At 46.4% G+C, this 20012-nt stretch overlaps 2 protein-coding genes and 1 non-coding gene across 5 annotated transcripts in view; 2 read left to right on the top strand and 1 right to left on the bottom strand.

Annotated features, from left to right (window-relative positions):
• Positions 1–10449, bottom strand: part of MOK (MOK protein kinase) — a 76780-nt gene extending 66331 nt beyond the window's left edge. Inside the window, exon 1 of one of the 3 annotated variants that reach the window (XR_003309637.2) lies at positions 10218–10415. Coding sequence is in view for 2 of the 3 variants with exons in the window: in XM_026455256.1 (XP_026311041.1) it covers positions 10218–10224 (7 nt within the window). In the remaining variant the exon portion in view is untranslated. Of the gene's footprint in view, positions 1–10217 lie in introns of all 3 variants that reach the window. The other 2 variants (XM_026455256.1, XM_026455253.2) reach the window with 2 other exon arrangements.
• A 7502-nt stretch (positions 10450–17951) lies between these two features.
• Positions 17952–18025, top strand: TRNAI-AAU. The gene has a single exon. It is a non-coding gene; the product is annotated as a tRNA-Ile (tRNA).
• Positions 18026–18253: 228 nt separating this feature from the next.
• Positions 18254–20012, top strand: part of ZNF839 (zinc finger protein 839) — a 30383-nt gene continuing 28624 nt past the window's right edge. Inside the window, exon 1 of the mRNA XM_023205659.1 lies at positions 18254–18531. The gene's annotated coding sequence lies outside the window, so the exon portion shown is untranslated. The remainder of the gene's footprint in view (positions 18532–20012) is intronic.

Here is a 20012-nt window from a genome sequence, read left to right as displayed (position 1 = left end):
TATATCACACACCACGCCATGCACTGTAGACACAAAGATTATATCACACACCACGCCATGCACTGTAGACACAAAGATCATTAAGACGTAATCCCAAGTCTTGAGAATTAACAGTATGTCCCCATGCCCCTAATTTTAGGGCCTTTCCTTATAAAAGAGGGAGGTTAGAAATGGAACACTTTGGTTTAGAAAATATCAATGGTCAAATTATGGAGTACATAGGCCGGGCGTGGTAGCTCACACCTGTAATCCCAGCATTTTGGGAGGCCGAGGCGGGTGGATCATGAGGTCAGGAGATAGACACCATTCTGGCTAACACGGTGAAACCCCGTCTCTACTAAAAATACGAAAAATTAGCTGGGCGTGGTGGCAGGCACCTGTAGTCCCAGCTACTTGGGAGGCTGAGGGAGGAAAACGGCACGAACCCGGGAGGTAGAGCTTGCAGTGAGCCAAGATCGTGCCACTGCACTCCAGCATGGGCGACAGAGCAAGACTCCATCTTAAAAAAAAAAAAATTATGGAGTACATAGTGTGTAATACTGAATACGTGATGCTCTGGATTCCAATCTTTCAGGACCGGCCTGGGAAGCCTTCAAGCAGATGTCTTTCTTCCTTCTGTGTGCACCTTGTCCTCCCATTACAGAACTGCTCATGCTCCACTTTGCACCTTCTCCTCATAAAGCCATAAACTCCTTAAAGCGAAAGTCTACCATCTGTTCTCTTTTGTGCCATTACACTTAGAGAAACAAAAACCAACAGGAAAAACAAAAAAAGCTTGGGGAATTAAATATTACTTTAGTATTAAAACCATTCAATTTGTATATGAGTGAATCTGTACATTAACAGCCTCAGTGAGACTGGGCGTGTTAGCTCACGCCTGTAATCACAGCACTTTGGGAGGCTGAGGCAGGCAGATCACTTGAGATCAGGGGTTCCAAATCAGCCTGGCCAACATAATGAAACCCCGTCTCTACTAAAAATAGAAAAATTAGCTAGGAGGGTGGCACGCACCTATAATCCCAGCTGCTAGCAAGCCTGAGGCATGAGAATTGCTTGAACCTGGGAGGCGGAGGTTGCGGTGAGTGGAAATTATGCCACTGCATCCAGCCTGGGCAACAGAGCTAGATTCCATCTCAAAAACAAAAAACAAACAAATGAACAAACAAAAAACTTTATAAACAAAGATGGTTTTCACAGTGTCACAAAAGTAAGAATGCCAGAAACTTAAATATCCAGTATCAAGGAAATGTTCTAATAAGCTATGAAACAGCAACAGACTGAAATATTATGTAACCATTGATAATGATGCTTTCAAATAATATTTCACGACATAGGAAATGTTCAGCCACAATTTCATGTTAAGTGCAAAAAAGGATGATAATGATCATACATACAACACATGCACAGAAAAAGACTGAATACAGCTGGGTGCGGTGGCTCACGCCTGTAATCCCAGGACTTTGGGAGGCTGAGGCAGGTGGATTACCTGAGGTAGGGAGCTCAAGACCAGACTGATCAACATGGAGAAACTCCGTCTCTACTAAAAATACAAAATAAGCCGGGCGTGGTGGTGCACGCTTGTAATCCCAGCTACTCGGGAGGCTGAGGCAGGAGAATCGCTTGAACCCGGGAGGTAGAGGTTGCGGTGAGCCGAGATCATAGCGCCATTGCACTCCAGCCTGGGCAACAAGAGCAAAACTCCATCACAAAAAAAATAAAACAGAAAAAAAAGAAAAGGAAAAACTGAATATAAATATGTAAATATTTTAATGTATCTATGTCTGAGTGGGACTGAAGGTGATTTAAATTTTCTTCATTATAATTATCTACATTAGTCAATGTTCGCAATGAATATGCATTACTTTAAATGTATGTAAAGGTGAACATTTCAAGAAATTTAAGAAATCAGTGAAAGTGTTGACTAAGTGCCAAGAAAAACATGAACTTAAAATGAACTGTTTTAAAACTACAATATCCTTTTAAAGGAAGACAGTCATAGAGATCACGGAAAGGGCTGGGCATGGTGGCTCACGCCTGTAATCCCAGCACTCTGGGAGGCTGAGGTGGGCAGATCGCCTGAGCCCAGGAGTTTGAGACCAGCCTGGGTAAAATGGTGAAATCTTGTGTCTACCAAAAATACAAAAACAATTAGCCAGGCCTGGTGATGCAAGCCTGTAGTCCCAGCTACTTGGGAGGCTGAGGCAGGAGAATCATCTGAGCCTGGGAAGTCAAGGCTGCAGTGAGCCATGATGGTGCGAATGTACTCCAGCCTGAGTGACAGACAGAGACCTTGTCTCACAAAGAAAAAACAAAATCACAGGAGGCACTGGAGGTCAATCACTAAAGTCAAGCTGTGGACTAAGGAATTCGGATTGAAGAAAGAGAGAATTTACACAATAAATTCCAATTTGTGTTTTGTCACAGATAAATTAAGCAGACTTGCTTTAAAAAAACAGGTCAACTGTGAACTTCAAAGTGGTTTCAGCACACAAATTCAATGCGTACCAATGTCCCAGGCTGGCTCTAAACCATCATGACCAGCAATAAATGGAACTTGCTGCACTGGAGGTGTCTGTTGGTAGATAAAGGGGTCACTTGTTTCCCTCATGGCTCTTCTAGTAGGCAGAAAGTATGGGGTATAAAACATGGATAAAAGGCAGGGAGAAAAAAAGAAAACGTCTCTATGAAAAAATACCTGGGAATAGTTCCTATTCTCTCCAACAAGATCTGGCACATTTTCATAGGCTTTCGAAATTAAACAAAAAGCACTGAAATGCAGACAAAGCATGACGCAAAGTTCTGAAGGGCACAGAGCTATAACACTGTAAATGAAAGTCACATCCCACATTATTAGGAATAAACAAGCACCAAAACAAAAAGAAAAACAGATTCAAGGACAAAGAGGGGTTAAAATAACAGAGTTGGATGAAAAAGGGACAACAAGGGAGGTAAATGAATACATCTATATTAAGATTCTATGCACATTTATTAAACTAAGGCTTGTTTGTTGAAGTGGAATTTAAGCCTTATTTAACAAGTGAAAATGAAGGTCAAATTCACTTTTTGTGAAATGCAAAGCTTGTCAGGTTCAAGTCCAAACATTTTTATTAATGTGCTTTTTGTAAAGTTCTTTTTTTTTTTTTTTTTTTTTGGAGACGAAGTCTGGCTCTGTCACTGAGGCTGGAGTGCAGTGGCACAATCTCAGCTCACTGCAAGCTCCGCCTCCCGGGTTCACACCATTCTCCTGCCTCAGCCTCCTGAGTAGCTGGGACTACAGGCGCCCGCCACCATGCCCCGCTCATTTTTTGTATTTTTAGTAGAGACGGGGTTTCACTGAGTTAGCCAGGATGGTCTCGATCTCCTGATATTGTGATCCGCCTGCCTCGGCCTCCCAAAGAGCTGGGATTACAGGAGTGAGCCACCGCACCCGGCCACCCCAGGATTTTGAGACCAGTCTAGGCAACATGGTGAGACCCTCATCTTTAAAATAAATAAATAAATAAAAATGGCTCATGCCTGTAATCCCAGCACTTTGGGAGGCCGAGGTGGGTGGATCACGAGGTCAGGAGATCGAGACCATCCTGGCTAACACGGTGAAACCCCGTCTCTTACTAAAAGTACAAAAAATTAGCCAGGCGTAGTGGTGGACACCTGTAGTCCCAGCTACTCCGGAGGCTGAGGCAGGAGAATGGCGTGAACCCGGGAGGCGGAGCTTGCAGTGAGCCGAGATTGCGCCACTGCAACTCCAGCCTGGGTAACAGTGCAAGACTCCATCTCAAAAATAATGATAATAATAATAATAATAAATAAAAACAAAAGTTGAGGCTCACACACAGAAGGAGATGAAAAGGATTGAGGTACCTTTTTTGATTCTATGAAAATACTAGCATTTAAGAAAGACAAATTACTTAACTCTTCCCATGGCGGAAAAAAAACAAGACACCTTAAACCTCATTGTAATTACAACAGATGCTTTCAAAAATTCTCTCCGGGCCGGACGCAGTGGCTCACACCTGTAATCCCAGCACTTTGGGAGGTTGAGGCGGGTAGATCACCCGAGGTCAGGAGTTCGAGACCAACCTGGCCAACATGGTAAAACCCTGTCTCTACTAAAACTACAAAAATGAGCCAGGCATGGTGGTGTGTGCCTATAATCCCAGCTACTCAGGAGGCTGATGCATGAGAATTGCTTGAACCACGGAGGCAGAGGTTGCAGTCAGCCAAGATCATGCCACTGCACTCTAGCCTGGACAACAGAGTGAGACGCTCCACAAAAAAAAAAAAAAAATTCTCTCTGATACAATAGCAAACTGTTACTGTCTTCAAAGTATAACTTCTCTGGCTTTTTGTTTTATTTATTTATTTATTATCATTATTATTATTTTTGGAGACGGAGTCTGTCTCGCTCTGTCACTCAGGCTGGGGTGCAGTGGTGCAATCTCGGCTCACTGCAAGCTCCGCCTCCCAGGTTTACACCATTCTCCTGCCTCAGCCTCCCAAGTAGCTGGGACTACAGGTCCCCGCCACGACGCCCGGCTAATTTTTTGTATTTTTAGTGGAGACTGGGTTTCACCGTGTTAGCCAAGATGGTCTCAATCTCCTGACCTCGTGATCCGCCCGCCTCAGCCTCCCAAAGTGCTGAGATTACAGGCCTCAGCCACCGCGCTGGCTTTGTTTTATTTTTTGAAACGGTCTTCCTTTGACATCCAGGCTGGAGAGCAGTGGTGTGATCCCAGCTCACTACAGCCTCAAATTCCTGGGTTCAAGCAATGCTCCTGCCTCAGCCTCCCGAGTACTTGGGACCACAGGTATGCACTGCCATGCTTGGCCAATTTTTTAATTCTTTAGTAGAGACAGAGTCTTGTCATGTTGCCCAGGCTGGTCTCAAACTCCTGGACTTAAGCAATCTCCTGCCTCAGCCTCCCAAAGTGCTGGGTTTATAGACATGAGCCGCCATGCCTGGCCACTTTTCTTTTTTTATAGGTATATTTTGAAAAATTCATTAAAAAGTTGAGACAGGACCAGGCACAGTGGCTCATGCCTATAATCCAGGAGTCCAAGACCAGCCTGGGCAATATAGGGAGACCCCCATCTCTAATAAAAAATTAAAAACTTAATCCTGGGCAGTCAGGCACCATGGCTCATGCATGTAATTCCAGCGCTTTGGGAGGCCAAGGCGGGCAGATTGCCTGAGGTCGGGAGTTTGAGACCAACCTGGCCAGCATAGTGAAACCCGTCTCTACTAAAAATACAAAAATTAGCCAGGTGTCTTGGCAGGCACCTGTAATCCCAGCTACTCAGGAAGCTGAGGCAGGAGAATGACTTGAACCCAGGAGGTAGAGGCTGCAGTGAACTGAGATCGTACCACTGGACTCCAGCCCAAGAAACAGGGCAAGACTCCATCTCAAAAAAAAAAAAAAAGGAAAGTAAGCCTGGGCTGGACAACATAGCAAAACCCCATCTCTACCAAAAAAATTAAAAAAAAAAAATTAGCCACGTGAGGAGGCACGTGCCTGTGGTCCTAACTACTCAGGAGGCTGAGGTGGGAGGCTTGCCTGAGCCCAGGAGATGGAGGCTGCCATGAGCTGTGACTATACCACAGCACTCCAGCCCAGGCAACAGAGCAAGACTCTATCTGGAAAAAAAAAAGAAAAGAAAAAAAAGTTCAGACAGGAAAAAAGAGTGGTACTTCAACTAGACTAGATAAGGGGAAACTTTTCCAAGTAAGGATCTGACTGATGCTTTCATTTTTTCCCTTTTTATATCCCTGCCTTCCATCTGCTGAAATAGCAAATAATAATTCATTCACAATTTATCATGTACCAGACACTTTACATAGATGATTTCACTTAATCTTTGAAACAATGCTATGTGAGGGTATTATCATCCCTGTTTAAAGATAAATGTGGCTGGGCACACTGGCTCACGCCTGTAATCCCAGCACTTTGGGAGGCCAAGGCAGGTGGATCACCTGAGGTCAGGAGTTCTTGACCAGCCTGACCAACATGGTGAATCCCTGTCTCTACTCAAAATACAGAAATTAGCCAGGTGTGGTGGTGTGCCTAAAATCCCAGCTACTCAGGAGGCTGAGACAGGAGAATTGCTTGAACCCAGGAGGCAGAGGTTGCAGTGAGCCAAGATTGTGCCACCGTACTCATTCCAGCCTGGCCAACAGAGCGAACTCCATCTCAAAATAAAAAAGAAACTTTTAAGATGACTTCAGCTCCAGCCACCATCTGACTGTATGAGAGACTTTCAGTAAGACCTGCCTAGTTGAATCCAGGCAACCTGAAGAACCACAAGAAAGACTGTGTTTCCTTAAGCCACAGAATTGAAGCGATCTGTTACACAGCAATAGATTACCTGAACAACGAAGAAAAGCAGCATAAGAAAAAAAGTAACATGCCTGAAGCTGCCATGCCCACCGGCTCCAAAGCCCACACTCTTATCAACTGCACTGTGTCACTCTTTGCTCTCTACTGTTGCAAATGATGCCAAATAAAAAGAAAGACAGGAATACTCCAAAGAATAACACACCCCTAAACACATGGGCCTCGCCTAGAAAACAAGTACAAAAATACACCTAGAAAATCCTGAAAGACCCCTGTAATAATCCAGCATTCCCAGCCCCACTCTGACCCCAAGCTACGGATCCAGTTTCACCATTACTCACTTTTCCTGATCATTCTTCTATAACTCTGTCTCTGTGATTTCCAGTTCTGGAATATTCTCTCCATTCTTAACTATTTTTAAATCATTTATCTAATGATCAGATGTAAACCAGGGGGATAAAAGGTTACAATAATTCCTAGAGTAGATTTTAAGGTAGAAGGAAGAAAGGGAGAATAAAGATGTCACCACTAAACCAAGTAACCGAAAACTACCAAAATGACCCTCTAAAAGAAATACCAAACAATACTAAATATACTTCAAAACCAAAAGTTTACAAGAAGTAAATCATAAATGTAAGTTTTTTGTGTATTTTTTTGTTTTGTTTTTATTTTTATTTTTTTGAATTTTATGGTTGAGACGAGTTTTCACCACATTGGCCAGGCTGGTCTCGAACTCCTCACTTCAAGGGATCAGCCAACCTCACCCTCCCGAAGTGCTGGCATTACAGGTGTGAGCCACCGTGCCTGCCCCATAAATGTAAATTTTATATGTATACACACATATACTTTTTTTTTTTCTTTGCTCTGTTGCCCAGGCTGGAGTGTAGTGGCGCCATCTCGGCTCACTGCAACCTCCGCCTCCGGGGTTCAAGCGATTCTCCTGCCTCAGCCTCCCTAGTAGCTGGGATTACAGGCGCCTGCCACCACACCCGACTAATTTTTATATTTTTAGTAGAGATGCGGTTTCACCATGTTGGCCAGGCTGGTCTCGAACTCCTGGCCTCAAGTGATCCACCCACCTCAGCCTCCCAAAGTGCTGAGATTACAGACGTGAGCCACTGTGCCCGGCCCCCAAATGTAAATTTTATATATATACACACATATACATTTTTTTTTTGATACGGAGTCTCTTGCTCTGTTGTCCATACTGGAGTGCAATGGCGCAATCTTGGCTCACTGCAAGCCCCGCCTTCCGGGTTCACGCCATTCTCCTGCCTCAACCTTCCAAGTAGCAGGGACTACAGGCACCAGCCACTATGCCCGACTAATTTTTTGTATTTTTAGTAGAGACAGGGTTTTACCATGTTAGCCAGGATGGTCTTGATCTCCTGACCTCGTGATCTGCTCGCCTCAGCCTCCCAAAGTGCTGGGATTACAGGCGTGAGGCACCGCGTCCGGCCGGCACATACACACATTTTCTATATAGGTGTACACACGCAGTGCTAACATTACTCTTTTAAAAAGGGAGAAATACACATTTATATATTTATATATTATATATAGAGAGAGAGAGAGTAAATTACTGAGAGTGATGCCTCTAGGTAGTGGGGTATGAAGAGTCTAAGAGGAAGGCCAGGCACAGTGGCTCATGTCTGTAATTCCAACACTTTGGGAGGCCGAGGCGGGCAGATCGCTTGACGTCAGGAGTTTGAAACCAGCCTGGCCAACATGTTGAAACCCCGTCTCTACCAAAAAAACACAAATCAGCTGGGCATGGTGGTGCACACCTGTAATCTCAGCTACTTGGGAGGCTGAGGCAGGAGAATCATTTGATCCTGGGAGGCAGAGGTTGCAGTGAGCCAAGAGTGCACCACTACACCCCAGCCTGGATGATACAGCAAGACCCTGTCAAAAAAAATAAGAGTCTAAGAGAAAAAGAAGGTAGATAAAGAAACCAAATGATCAAATCTAACTTCAGCAAAACTGCGACGAGCTGACATCACACACTCTGGAAGGGCCACACTGACAGAGACACAATGTCACCTCTCACATATTCCTGGTCAAAACATTTAAGCTGAAGCTAATCGTGAGGCAACAATCAGATAAATTCAAATTGAGAGATATTCTGCTAAACACCCGGGCTGGATTCTTTAAAGATGTCATTTGGCCTACAGAGGACAAAAATAAAAATGAAAATATCATTGTCATGAAAGACACAAAAGGCAGGGACACCATATTAAAAGAGACCAAAGAGATGTGACAGGCCGGGCGCGGTGGCTCAAGCCTGTAATCCCAGCACTTTGGGAGGCCGAGACGGGAGGATCACGAGGTCAGGAGATCGAGACCATCCTGGCTAACACGGTGAAACCCCGTCTCTACTAAAAAAAAAAAAACTACAAAAAACTAGCCGGGCGAGGTGGCAGCGCCTGTAGTCCCAGCTACTGGGGAGGCTGAGGCAGGAGAATGGCATGAACCTGGGAGGCAGAGCTTGCAGTGACTGCAGAACAAATATAAACAATTCTAACAAATGTTATTGGGATAAATGGAAAGACTGAAATATGGACTGTATATTAGAGTATTGTATCATTGTTAAATGTTCTAAATGTGATGATGTAGGAGAATGTCCTTGTTCTTGGCAGGTAACTGCTGAAAGAAGTGGTGAACTATCAGTAGTCTACAACTAACTCTTGAAAGGTCCAGTGAAATTACATACACAAATGGGAGAGAGAAAACACCAGAGCGAAAGTGAGCACACAAAAATAAGGCAAAATGGTGCATCTAAGTGAAGGACAGGTTTATAAATATTCAGTGTACTGCTCTTGCAACTTTCCTGTACATCTGAAAATTTTCAAAACAAACAGATGGGAAGAAAAAAGGAATATAGTACAAAATATGTGCAGTATACATAGTCTGCATTGTAAGTAAAAGTGTAAAGTCTTTTGTAGACCTTTGATTCTAACTAGTTTTGTAGTGCGTTAATGAAAAAGGTAAACATTAAACAATATCCAACAAAACAAAATAAAAATAAAAATGCCTTGTAAAGGGTGAATGAATTATTTTAAATGTTATGCAACGTACACTATTGACAATTAGAACACAATGCAAATTTAACATTATAACTACTCCTAACAATCTTTTCACAGCAAAGGTCTGAATTTTTACTGCACCTCCGGTTCACAGCCATAAACAATTATATATGTACAGTAGTAATAATAAAAAAATCATTCTAGCTGGTTGCACTCGGATTGTCAATAATCCCCAAATCCTACCAGAGGTAAATTTTTTTACCCGTTACATTTTCTAGTATGACTACCTCATTTTCCAACTTTGAAGTAACAGCTTTTAACTAAAAGGTTGCTTCAAAATGACTATTAAAAAATGGTTCCTATAAAACACTACTGCTTGACCCAAAAAATAAAATAAAGCACAGAGCCCAGCTTTCCTCTCAATTGGACACTAAACCAGTATCATGAAAAGGCAGGGAGCCACTGTAAGCGCTCCCTGCGTTTCTGCCGAATGTTCAAGAAAAGAATGTCAGGTTCGAGCCAGCATTTAAAAAAATGAAATGAACCACACTCAACTCCCTAAACTTCAATGTAAGAACTACGCACCGGCACCAAAATATGCCTGAACGGGACTTGGGTCGGCTCTCCGAGACCCCAAAGTTCCCAACCTAGCTCCAACCCCTGGAGCTTCCCCCAGGGGCACCGGCTTCTTACAGTCGAGGGGGATTCGGGGTCCATATGCGGAGCCGCCACGGCAGAAGGCGACGACGCCCGACGACGCCCGGCCCCGCCGGCCCCACAGGCCCCTCAAGCTCCCCCAGTCCCTCCCGCCCCCGCCACTCGCTCTCCAGTCCCTGCCCCCATCCCCGGTCCCACTCACTCTTCATCTTGGATGCGGAAGAGACAACCCCTTGCCGACACTGGACCGAAAAGAAAGAGGCAGGAAGGGTGTCCCCCTGCTTTCCACTTCCCTGAGGCGGGGTCCCGCACTAGGATCTCCGTCGTGGTCCCTCGAAGGAGAGCGTTAGCATCCGGCCGCCATGTTGTGTCCCTGTCACCCTAGCAACCGTCAGGCCCTGAACCCCACGCGCTGTCGCTCGCGCGTGCGCAAGCTGCTCCGCCCGTATACGCGTGCGCAGTGCAGCCCGTCTGCTCAGCCGGGTTGCTAAGCAACCTCTCCGCCGCTTCCATGTAAATACTGTGCAATTCCCCGCCTTGGCGCAGAGGCGACTTTCACCCGGCTCGCTTTCCCTGCTGGCCTGGGAACTGAGCGATTTGGAACCCACTACGTGGACGATTGCCTTGAGCTTTAATTGGGCTTGGGAGCTTCTACGCGAATTTTTTTTTTTTTGAGGCGGAGTCTAGCTTTGTCGGGCGGGCTGCAGTGCAGTGGCACGAGCTTGACTGACTGCAACCTCCCACTCCCGGGTTCAAGCGATTCTCCTGCCTCAGCCTCCTAAGTAGCTGGAATTACAGGTGCCCGCCGACAAACCCAGCTAATTTTTCTATTTTTAGTAGAGACGGGGTTTCACCATGTTGGCCAGGCTGCTCTCGAACTCCTGACCTCAAGTGATCAGCCTGCCTTGGCCTCCCAAAATGCTGGGATAACAGGCGTGAGCCGCAGCCCCTGGGCAGTTTTTCTTCTCTTTTTCTTTTTTTCTTTTTCTTTTTTTTTTTTTTTTTTGAGACAGAGTCTTGCTCTGTTGCCCAGGTTGGAGTGTAATGGAGTGATCTCGGCTCACTGCAACCTCTGCCTCCCGGGTTCAAGCAATTCTCCTGACTCAGCCTCCTGAGTAGCTGGGATTACAGGCATATACCACAATGCCTGGCTAATTTTTTTGTTTTTGTTTTTTTTAGTAGAGATGGGGGGTTTCACCATGTTGGCCAGGCTGGTCTTGAACTCCTGACCTCAAGTGATCCGTCCACCTTGGCCTCCCAAAGTGTTGGGATTACAGGCGTGAGCCACCACTCCCAGCTCATTCAACAATTATTATTGAACGCCTATTTGCCAGGTATTGCTCTAGGCATGTGGGATACATGAATAAAAAAGACTGGCACCAAAGCATCTCATGATATTTCAGAGCAATAGGGATAGTGAGAAGTTCCAAAAGTATCAAAAGAGAAAAACTGATCGTATCCAAAAGATTGGGTTCCAGCATGATGTTGGACTTCTCAGCAGCAAAACTAGACATAGCAGACAGAGAAGTGCGCTTTCCAAGTACCAAGGGACAGTAACCTCTATCCTAAAATTTTCTAATTATTAGCCCAGTGTGAGGGTAAGAAGAAAAATGTGGGCCAGGCAAAGTTGCTCACGCCTGTAATCCAGGCACTTTGGGAGGCCAAGGCAGGAGGATCACTAGAACTCTGAAGTTCGACACCAATCTGAGCAAGATAGTGAAACCCCTCTACCAAAAATACAAAAATGAGTCAGGCGTGTTGGTACATGCCTGTGGTCCCAGCTACTTGAAAGGCTGAGGAGGGAGGATCCTTGGAGCCCAGAAAGTCAAGGCTACAGTGAGCCATGATTGTGCCACTGCACTCCAGCCTGGGTGACAGAGTGAGATTCCATCTCAAAAAAAAAAAGGAAGGAAGGAGGGAGGAAGGAATGGGGAGAGGAAGAGAGAGAGAGAAAGAGAGAGAGAAAGCAAGCAAAGCAAGCAAGAAAGATGTATTCAGATATGCAAGATCTCATTTACTTTCCATGAGCCATTTCTTGGGAAACCAATGAAGAACATTCAGAACCTAAATGAAAGGTAAGTAAAAGAGGCAGCAACCTGGAATTAGGAAGCAGAGGACCCAACAAAGAAAAAGGGGAAAGGGATTCCCAGGATGGTGGTGAAGACCCGCCCAGGATTAAACTGCGGCAGGCCTGGAGAACCACCAATCCAGGTTAGACCAGGAGGATGGGAAGCTCTGGAAGGATATCTCCCAACTTAAACACAGAAAACAATTGCTACATTATCTAACGTATTTGATTACATTAAGAGCAGTTTCATAATTCTGGCAGAAAGTCAGTGACTGGTATATAGAAAAGTATACAAACCAAATGCAAAGGAAAACAAGAAGTTCCATTAGAAAGGAATGTAATTACAGTACACTATGTGGCTCAGTTGAGAACAGTGTTAACATAGCCATAGCAATATAAACACTGACTATTGATTTCAGTAAAATTTGGTAGTATTAGTATTTGGGGATGATGAGAAGAGGGAAAGTGTACATGCATTGGGGGAATATTGGCAAAAGAACCTAACAGCATAGAATGAAGTCAATAAAGTCTAAAATTAAAAAAAAAAAGAATTAGAAGTAAAATCATATATTTTAGGATTATTGGAGTAAAAAAAGAAATTGCTTGAAAAGCTCATAGTGGGCAGGACATGGTGGCTCACACCTATAATCTTAGCACTTTGGGAGGCCAAGGTGGGAGGATCACTGGAGCCCAGGAGTTCAAAACCAGCCTGGGCAACATAGTGACACCTCATTTCTGTAGAAAAAAATATATATAAATAAACTTAAAAGTTCACAGTGATTGCCTCTGGGGAGTTGGATTGGGCTGCAGGGAAGGGTGGAGTAGGAGAATACTATCTTTTATAATAAGGCTTTTAGTATTATGACTTTTAAAACTGCAATTGTTTTACTTTCATAAATATAAAATATTAATTTCAAAAAGCTTCGTTGTATATTAAGAAAAATCAGAAAATCAGATTACTAAATGTATAAACATTTAATAGGAGGAAGGCCAAAGATGGCCTGAAATCCACCGGAAGCCAGGAGACAGCCTGGGACGGTCTTCCTGGGAGCCTCCAAAGGAAGCGACCTTCCTGACACCCTGACCTTGGATGTCTGCCCGCCAGAACTCTGAGGCCATGTATTCTGTTGTGTGGCCACTTACCTTGTATAAACATTTAATAGGGTTTCTTTTAATTTTATTTCTAAATGAGTTCGTTTAGAAGAATTCAATCTGTTTTATAAATTAAAGCTTTACTCAGGAATGCATGAAACTGTACATGTTATGAGTTATGCATTGAATCGTGTCCCCCGGAAAAGATGTTGAAGTCCTAACCTGCAGTACCTCAGATGGTGACCTTTCTTGGAGATCGGGTCTTTACAGAGGCAATCAAGTTAAAATGAGGTCTCCGGGCCTGGCGCGGTGGCTCACGCCTGGAATCCCCACACTTTGGGAGGCCAAGGCGGGGTTATCACTTGAGGTCAGGACTTCAAGACCAGGCTGGCCAACATGGTGAAACCACGTCTCTACTAAAAAGACAAAATTAACCGGGCGTGGTGGCTCACGCCTGTAATCCCAGCTACTCAGAAGGCTGAGGCAGGAGAATCGCTTGAACCCCGGAGGCGGAGGTTGCAGTGAGCCGAGCCAAGATCGCACCATTGCCCTCCAGCCTGGGCAACAAGAGGGAAACTCCGTCAAAAAAAAAAAAAAAAGGTCTTCAGGGTGGCTTTAGTCCATTATGACTGGCGTCTACACAAAAGGGGCGATTTAGACACAGGGACACACAGGGAAAATAGCATATGAAGATGCAGGCAGAGATCAGGGTGAAGCTTCTACAAGCGAAGGAAGGCCAAAGTTGACCCGAAATCCACCAGAAGCCAGGAGACCGCCTGGCGGTCTCCCTGGGAGCCTCCGAAGGAAGCGACCTTCCTGACACCCTAACCTTGGACATCCGCCTGCTAGAACTGTGAGGCCATATATTCTGTTATGTGGCCACCTACCTTAAAACACTCTGTTGCAGCCGACCTGGGAAACTAACACAGCAGGTCGTTACTGTCAGACCAAAGGTTCCAGCTTATAAACAGAATGAAACATTTCCTAAGTTGAGTTTAAAGAAAATGGATTATTTGGCCGGGCGCGGTGGCTCAAGCCTGTAATCCCAGCACTTTGGGAGGCCGAGACGGGCGGATCACGAGGTCAGGAGATCCAGACCATCCTGGCTAACATGGCGAAACCCCGTCTCTACTAAAAATACAAAAAATTAGCCGGGCGAGGTGGCGGCGCCTGTGGTCCCAGCTACTCAGGAGGCTGAGGCGGGAGAATGGCGTGAACCCGGGAGGCGGAGCTTGCAGTGAGCTGAGATCCAGCCACTGCACTCCAGCCTGGGCGACAGAGCAAGACTCCGTCTCAAAAAAATAAAAAAGAAAATGGATTATTTAAAATGCCCATGGGCCCCCCGCCCCACATTAAAAACAAAAAACAAAACAAAACAAAACAAAAAACAAATACAAGGCAGAGGTTGCAGTGAGCCGAAATCGCGCCACTGCACTCCAGACTGGGCACAAGAGCAAGACTCCGTCTCAAAAACAAAAAGCGAAAACAAGAAAGCAAGCCCGAATGGTATTCTGTACCACTTAATTCTAGAAGTATGTAGATTTGTGTTTTCGTCACTCAAAGAATGAGAATTAGGGTTTAAGAAGAGCTTTAAGAAGGGGTGAGAAGGGGAGGGAGAGGTCCCGAGGACAGAAAACTGCTCGCCCGCGCCGGCCCTACGGACTGCACGTGGGTCGCCCGAAGCCTGGGTTCGGGACTGACGGCGCAGGTCTCGGGTGCCCTCTAGCGGCCGACGTCAGTCACTGCGCCCCCGCCCCGGCGTGTCCAGTCCACTCCGCTCACTTGGGACGCGTGGCGTGAAGTCTTTGTAATGCCACGGCTGCACCCACAAGGGTCGGTCAACTCGGCTTCCTTCAGGAGACCTTGACTGACCACCCGCTGTGTGCCAAGCACTGTTTAGGTGCTGGTGAAATAGAGCCCACTGCCCCTGGAGTTCGCTCTAGCGGTGGGAGGCGGACGGTTAGCAACGAGAAAAAGCGACGGAGAGGGGTTGGGCCGGGAACCGCAGGGATCCTGGGTGCGGGTAGCGATTGCAAATGGGGGCATCGGGGAAACCTCGCTGAGTAGATGACATTTAAGCAGCGACCACGACGAGGAGGAGGAGTTTTGACACTGTCTGCAGGAAAAGTGGTCCAGGAAGAAGAAAGGAAGCGCAAAAGCCCCAGCACAGGAGCAAGGGCCCAGGAGGAGGCGGAGGGGGCTGCCGCGGAGGGAGCCGGGCAGGGGTGCAGGAGGGCAGAAAAGAAAGGCGCAGATCTGGTGGTGTCTTTTTTTTTTTTTTTTTGAGACGGAGTCTCGCTCTGTCGCCCAGGCTGGAGTGCAGTGGCGTGATCTCCGCTCACTGCAAGCTCCGCCTCCCAGGTTCACACCATTCTCCTGCCTCAGCCTCCCGTGTAGCTGGGACTACAGGCGCCCGCCACCGCGCCCGGCTAGCTTTTTGTATTCTTAGTAGAGATGGGGTTTCGCCGTGTTAGCCAGGGAGGTCTCAAACTCCTGACCTCGTGATCCACCTGCCTCGGCCTCCCAAAGTGTTGGGATTACAGGCGTGAGCCACCGCGCCCGGCCAGGTGGTGTCTTTCAACGGGATGTTACCCTGGGCGTAGGGTTGTCACCCTGGGCGTAGGGTTGTCAGATATAGCACTGGTATTCTTTTAGTGTAAGTATGACCCAAATATGGCATGGGACATACTTACACTAAAAAAAAAAAAAAAAAGCTTCATTGTCCTTCTGCAATTCAATTTTAACCTGGTATCTTGATCTATATTTGCTAAATTTGGCAGGCCTTTTAGGGCTGGGGCAAAAGGGGAGAGTGTGAACAGAGAAATGACTTGATCTGACTGTTTTAAACCCATGTGACTTACCTATTGCTATGCCAGTGTGCTAGGTTCTGGGCATTCATTCAGCTGTGAGCAAAATGGACAGGATGCCTGCACCCCCACCCGTGTTCTGTGAGAGGGCTTTACCCCTTTGGCCTGCTCATCCATCCTTGTCCTTTGGACACTGTAAAGTGCTCCAGACTTCAGGAAGCTTGCCCAGCCTCCCAGCACACCACCTAATCTTCTCTATTCCCTGTAATATCCGCCTTCCTTGCTATTCGGTGAGCTCCATGAGGACAAGGATTAGGTTTCTTTGACTCACAGCTGATTGGGGGCCAGGGCACTGCCAGACTAAATGAGTATGTCTTCACTGAGTGTCCGTTTTTCTAAACCTGGTCCTCTAGCCTTGCTCCTGGAGGGTGACCTACCTAACATCCTTTACATAAAATCTGTTCAAATCAGCTAGACTTGGTTTCTGCTGCTTGTGACATGGAACCCTGATGATACATCAGTCCCAGCAGTTTAGTGGAGTAATCAGAGCAGAATGTGTAACGTTAAAAATCTGGCCGGACGCGGTGGCTCACACATGTAATCCTAGCACTCTGGGAGGCCGAGGCAGGCGGGTCACTTGAGGTCAGGAGCTCGAGACCAGCCTGGCCAACAATGGTGAAACCCCATCTCTACTAAAAATTAAAAAAAAAATAAAAATAAATAACCAGACATGGTGGTACGCACCTGTAGTCCCAGCTACTTGAGAGGCTGAGGCAGGAGAATCGGTTGAACTGGGGAGGCCTAGGTTACAGTGAGCCGAGATTGCACCACTGCACTCCAGCCTGGGTGACAAAGCGAGACTCTGTCTCAAAAAAAAAAAAAAAAAAAACAAAAAAAAACAAAAAAAAAACCTGGTGCTCGCTGCTGGTGCTCCTGGAGTGGGAGGGCCACAGCAGCATACCATAGTCAGGCCCTGTAGGAGACCAGCAGGCCTCTGTGGCAGGCACGGTGGTGGTTTGTCTTCCCGGCCTTTTCCTTCTCTCTCTCTTTTTTTTTCATATAGATCCTGTGCTTTTAGAGGTGGATACCATCGTTGCCCACCCAGTGGCTCTTTCAACCCTTCTGCCTTGTACCATGTGATTTATTTACGTGCTCAGTTAACAAGAGAGAGAGCAAAATGAAAACATTTTTTCCGACACTAAAAAAAAAAAAAAAAGGAGAGAAATCTATGGTGGTTTGTCCACTCAATGAAACACTGAGGAATCATTTAAAATGACATTCATAATTGTTTAGGGATATGCTTATTCTAGAACATTAAATGCAAAAAGAAAGATAAAAAATAGCCTGCTTCATTGAGCTGAAACTGCCCACTGCACTTCAGCCTGGGAGACAGAGGGAGATTCCCTCTCAAAAAAAAAAAAAAAAAAAAGAATGCTTCATACAAGGCTTTGGATTCTGTGTGTGTGTGTGTGTATGTATATATATATACACACACGTGTGCAGTAGGAAAAAAACCGGCAGGAAGGAAGCCAAGACCCCAGCGGCGCTTGTTTATTGGGCGATAGGGAATTCGGTGGTTCTTTTGTCCTTTGTCTGGTTTTCTGTAGTTTCTAAGCTTGATTTAACCATGCTAAAGGCCTCTGTTACACGAAGTTTCCACGCTGCAGGATTCTCGGAGATAAAAACAACATTGAGTTGGCATGTTTGAAAACCTTCTCACTGCCGAGCTAAGCCTCCCATGGGCAATTTGCATTTCCCTGTGAAAGAAAGCCGCCTTCGCTGTAGGGAGCCGCCTCCCCTCTCCTTGAAGTCCCCTAGGTCTCAGTTTCTGCATCGGACCAATGGAGATGACTGTGAAGAGGTCGAAAGTCGCTGCTGGGCGGCTGCGAGGAGTCGGCAGGGAGTCACTAGGGGGCGGGCGCGGGCATGGAGCCCTCTTAAACACTCCGGTGGCAACTTATCGTCAGTTGGCCGGTTAGCTCAGTTGGTTAGAGCGTGGTGCTAATAACGCCAAGGTCGCGGGTTCGATCCCCGTACGGGCCAGTGTCTTTTTTTTTTTATTCCCTCTATGAATTCCTTGTGCAACTCTTTTTAAAAATGTTCCTTTCTGGTACTGTAACCGGCGTGCATGCAGGAGCGAATTGCGGAATATTTTGGACTCGGCCCAAAGGTTGTCGAAGGCGGCCTGCTGGGGAGGAACTCAGCGCGCGCTGGGGCGGTGGCTCCTCACCCCGAGTCCGGGCGCCCGCCACCACCTGAAAAGTCTGTTTTAGAATGCCATTGGTTAGGCCTTTTACATTTGTCGTTTTAAAGGACACTCGGGACATCCAAACCAATGCACATATCCCCCCCCCCCCCCACGTTTCCTGAGGCTGCGTCTGGCCTGGAGGAACCGCCCAGTGAACACAGGTGCTCCCAGATATCACCGCCTAGTGTTCCTTGCAGAGAAGTCTTGGAGTTGAAAATTCAGGTCTGGAATGAATGCGTTCCACAGAAGCGTATGGAGAGCTACTGCATGCCCAGCACCGTTCTAGGCTGGGAGCAAAACGGTGAGACACAAACCCCAACCCGCGTGGAGACAGTGACCAGCCACAAGATGACCGCCATGTTTTTAGTGAGGTGTTCAGGTTGTGGAAGCCTCTGGAACCCTTCTCTTGCTCCCCCCACCTCCCCGCTTTTTCTTTTCAGAGAGACATCTTAGGCTTCGCATTTCTTTCTCTTAGTTCTGCATTTTGCAGCCAGAGCAAGTGGATGAATTTCTCACTCGATTCAAATTTCTAGGGTGGTCAGGTGTGTTCAGTTAAACAAAAGCCGGTTGTATAGGGTTAATGCCATTTTACGTCAGGATCCGGCAGGGGCTCCACCTGTTTTCGAAAATTCTACAGTGGAAACAGCTACTAGCTCTGACCTAAATAAGAAGCAGCTCAAAATCTACAGTTTTTGAGCTGCTTCTTATTTAGTGCCCAGGGTGTAGTAAAAGTTCTCAATAAATGCCAGTCGATGGCGCTGCTGCTATTATAAGCAAAGTTAGGAGAGCCTGGGGCAGCCGACACCCAAAATAGACACCTGGACACACGATGGATGTCACATATTTTAATAGTCGTGCCAGGCACGTTGTTAGATGCAGGGACACAGCATGGAGGAATCGGTGGAGGTTGCTGCCCTCAAGTTTCCTGAGCTTGAAGGGGTTTAGAATATGCCACAGTGGCATAAAAATTACTTTAAGCAGAAGGCATTTGAATTCCTGAAATCTGGCTGGGTGTGGTGGCTCAAACCTGTAATCCCAGCACTTGGGGAGGCCGAGGCAGGCGGATCACCTGAGGTCAGGATTTCAAGACCAGCCTGACCAACATGATGAAACCCCCAATCTACTAAAAATACAAAAATTAGCCGGGCGTGGGGGCGGACGCCTGTAACCCCAGCTACTCAAGAGGCTGAGGCAGGAGAACCGCATGAATCCAGGCGGTGGAAGTTGCAGTGAGCCAAGATCGTGCCACTGCACTCCAGCCTGGGTGACAGAGTGAGACTCTGTCTCAAAAAAAAAAAAAAAAAAAATCCTGAAATCTCTTATCTGCTGAAAAGCAGAGCTTCCCAAGATCTCAAAAGAAGTCAATTGTCAGGCCAGGAACAGTAGTTCCCGCCTGCAATCCTAGCACTTTGGGAGGCCTAGGCAGGTGGATCACCTGAGGTCAGGAGTTTAAGACCAGCCTGGCCAACATGGCGAATCCCCGTCTCTACTAAAAATGCAAAAATCAGCTGGGCGTGGTGGCGCGTGCTGGTTATCCCAGCTACTCCAGAGGCTGAGGTGGGAGGATCACCTGAGCCCGGGAGGTGGAGGTTGTAATGAGCCAAGATCCTGCCACTGCACTCCATCCTGGGTGACAGAGTGAGATCTTATCTCAATAATAGTAATAATAGCAATAATAATAAAATTGTGGTAAGATACCCATAATATAAAATTCACCATTAAAAAATAACACAGAAGGCCGGGCGCAGTGGCTCAAGCCTGTAATCCCAGCACTTTGGGAGG

The sequence above is a fragment of the Piliocolobus tephrosceles genome, chromosome 6 (genome assembly GCF_002776525.5).
Source record: "Piliocolobus tephrosceles isolate RC106 chromosome 6, ASM277652v3, whole genome shotgun sequence".
Lineage (NCBI taxonomy): Eukaryota > Metazoa > Chordata > Mammalia > Primates > Cercopithecidae > Piliocolobus > Piliocolobus tephrosceles.
This window is presented reverse-complemented; position numbering and strand designations above follow the sequence as displayed.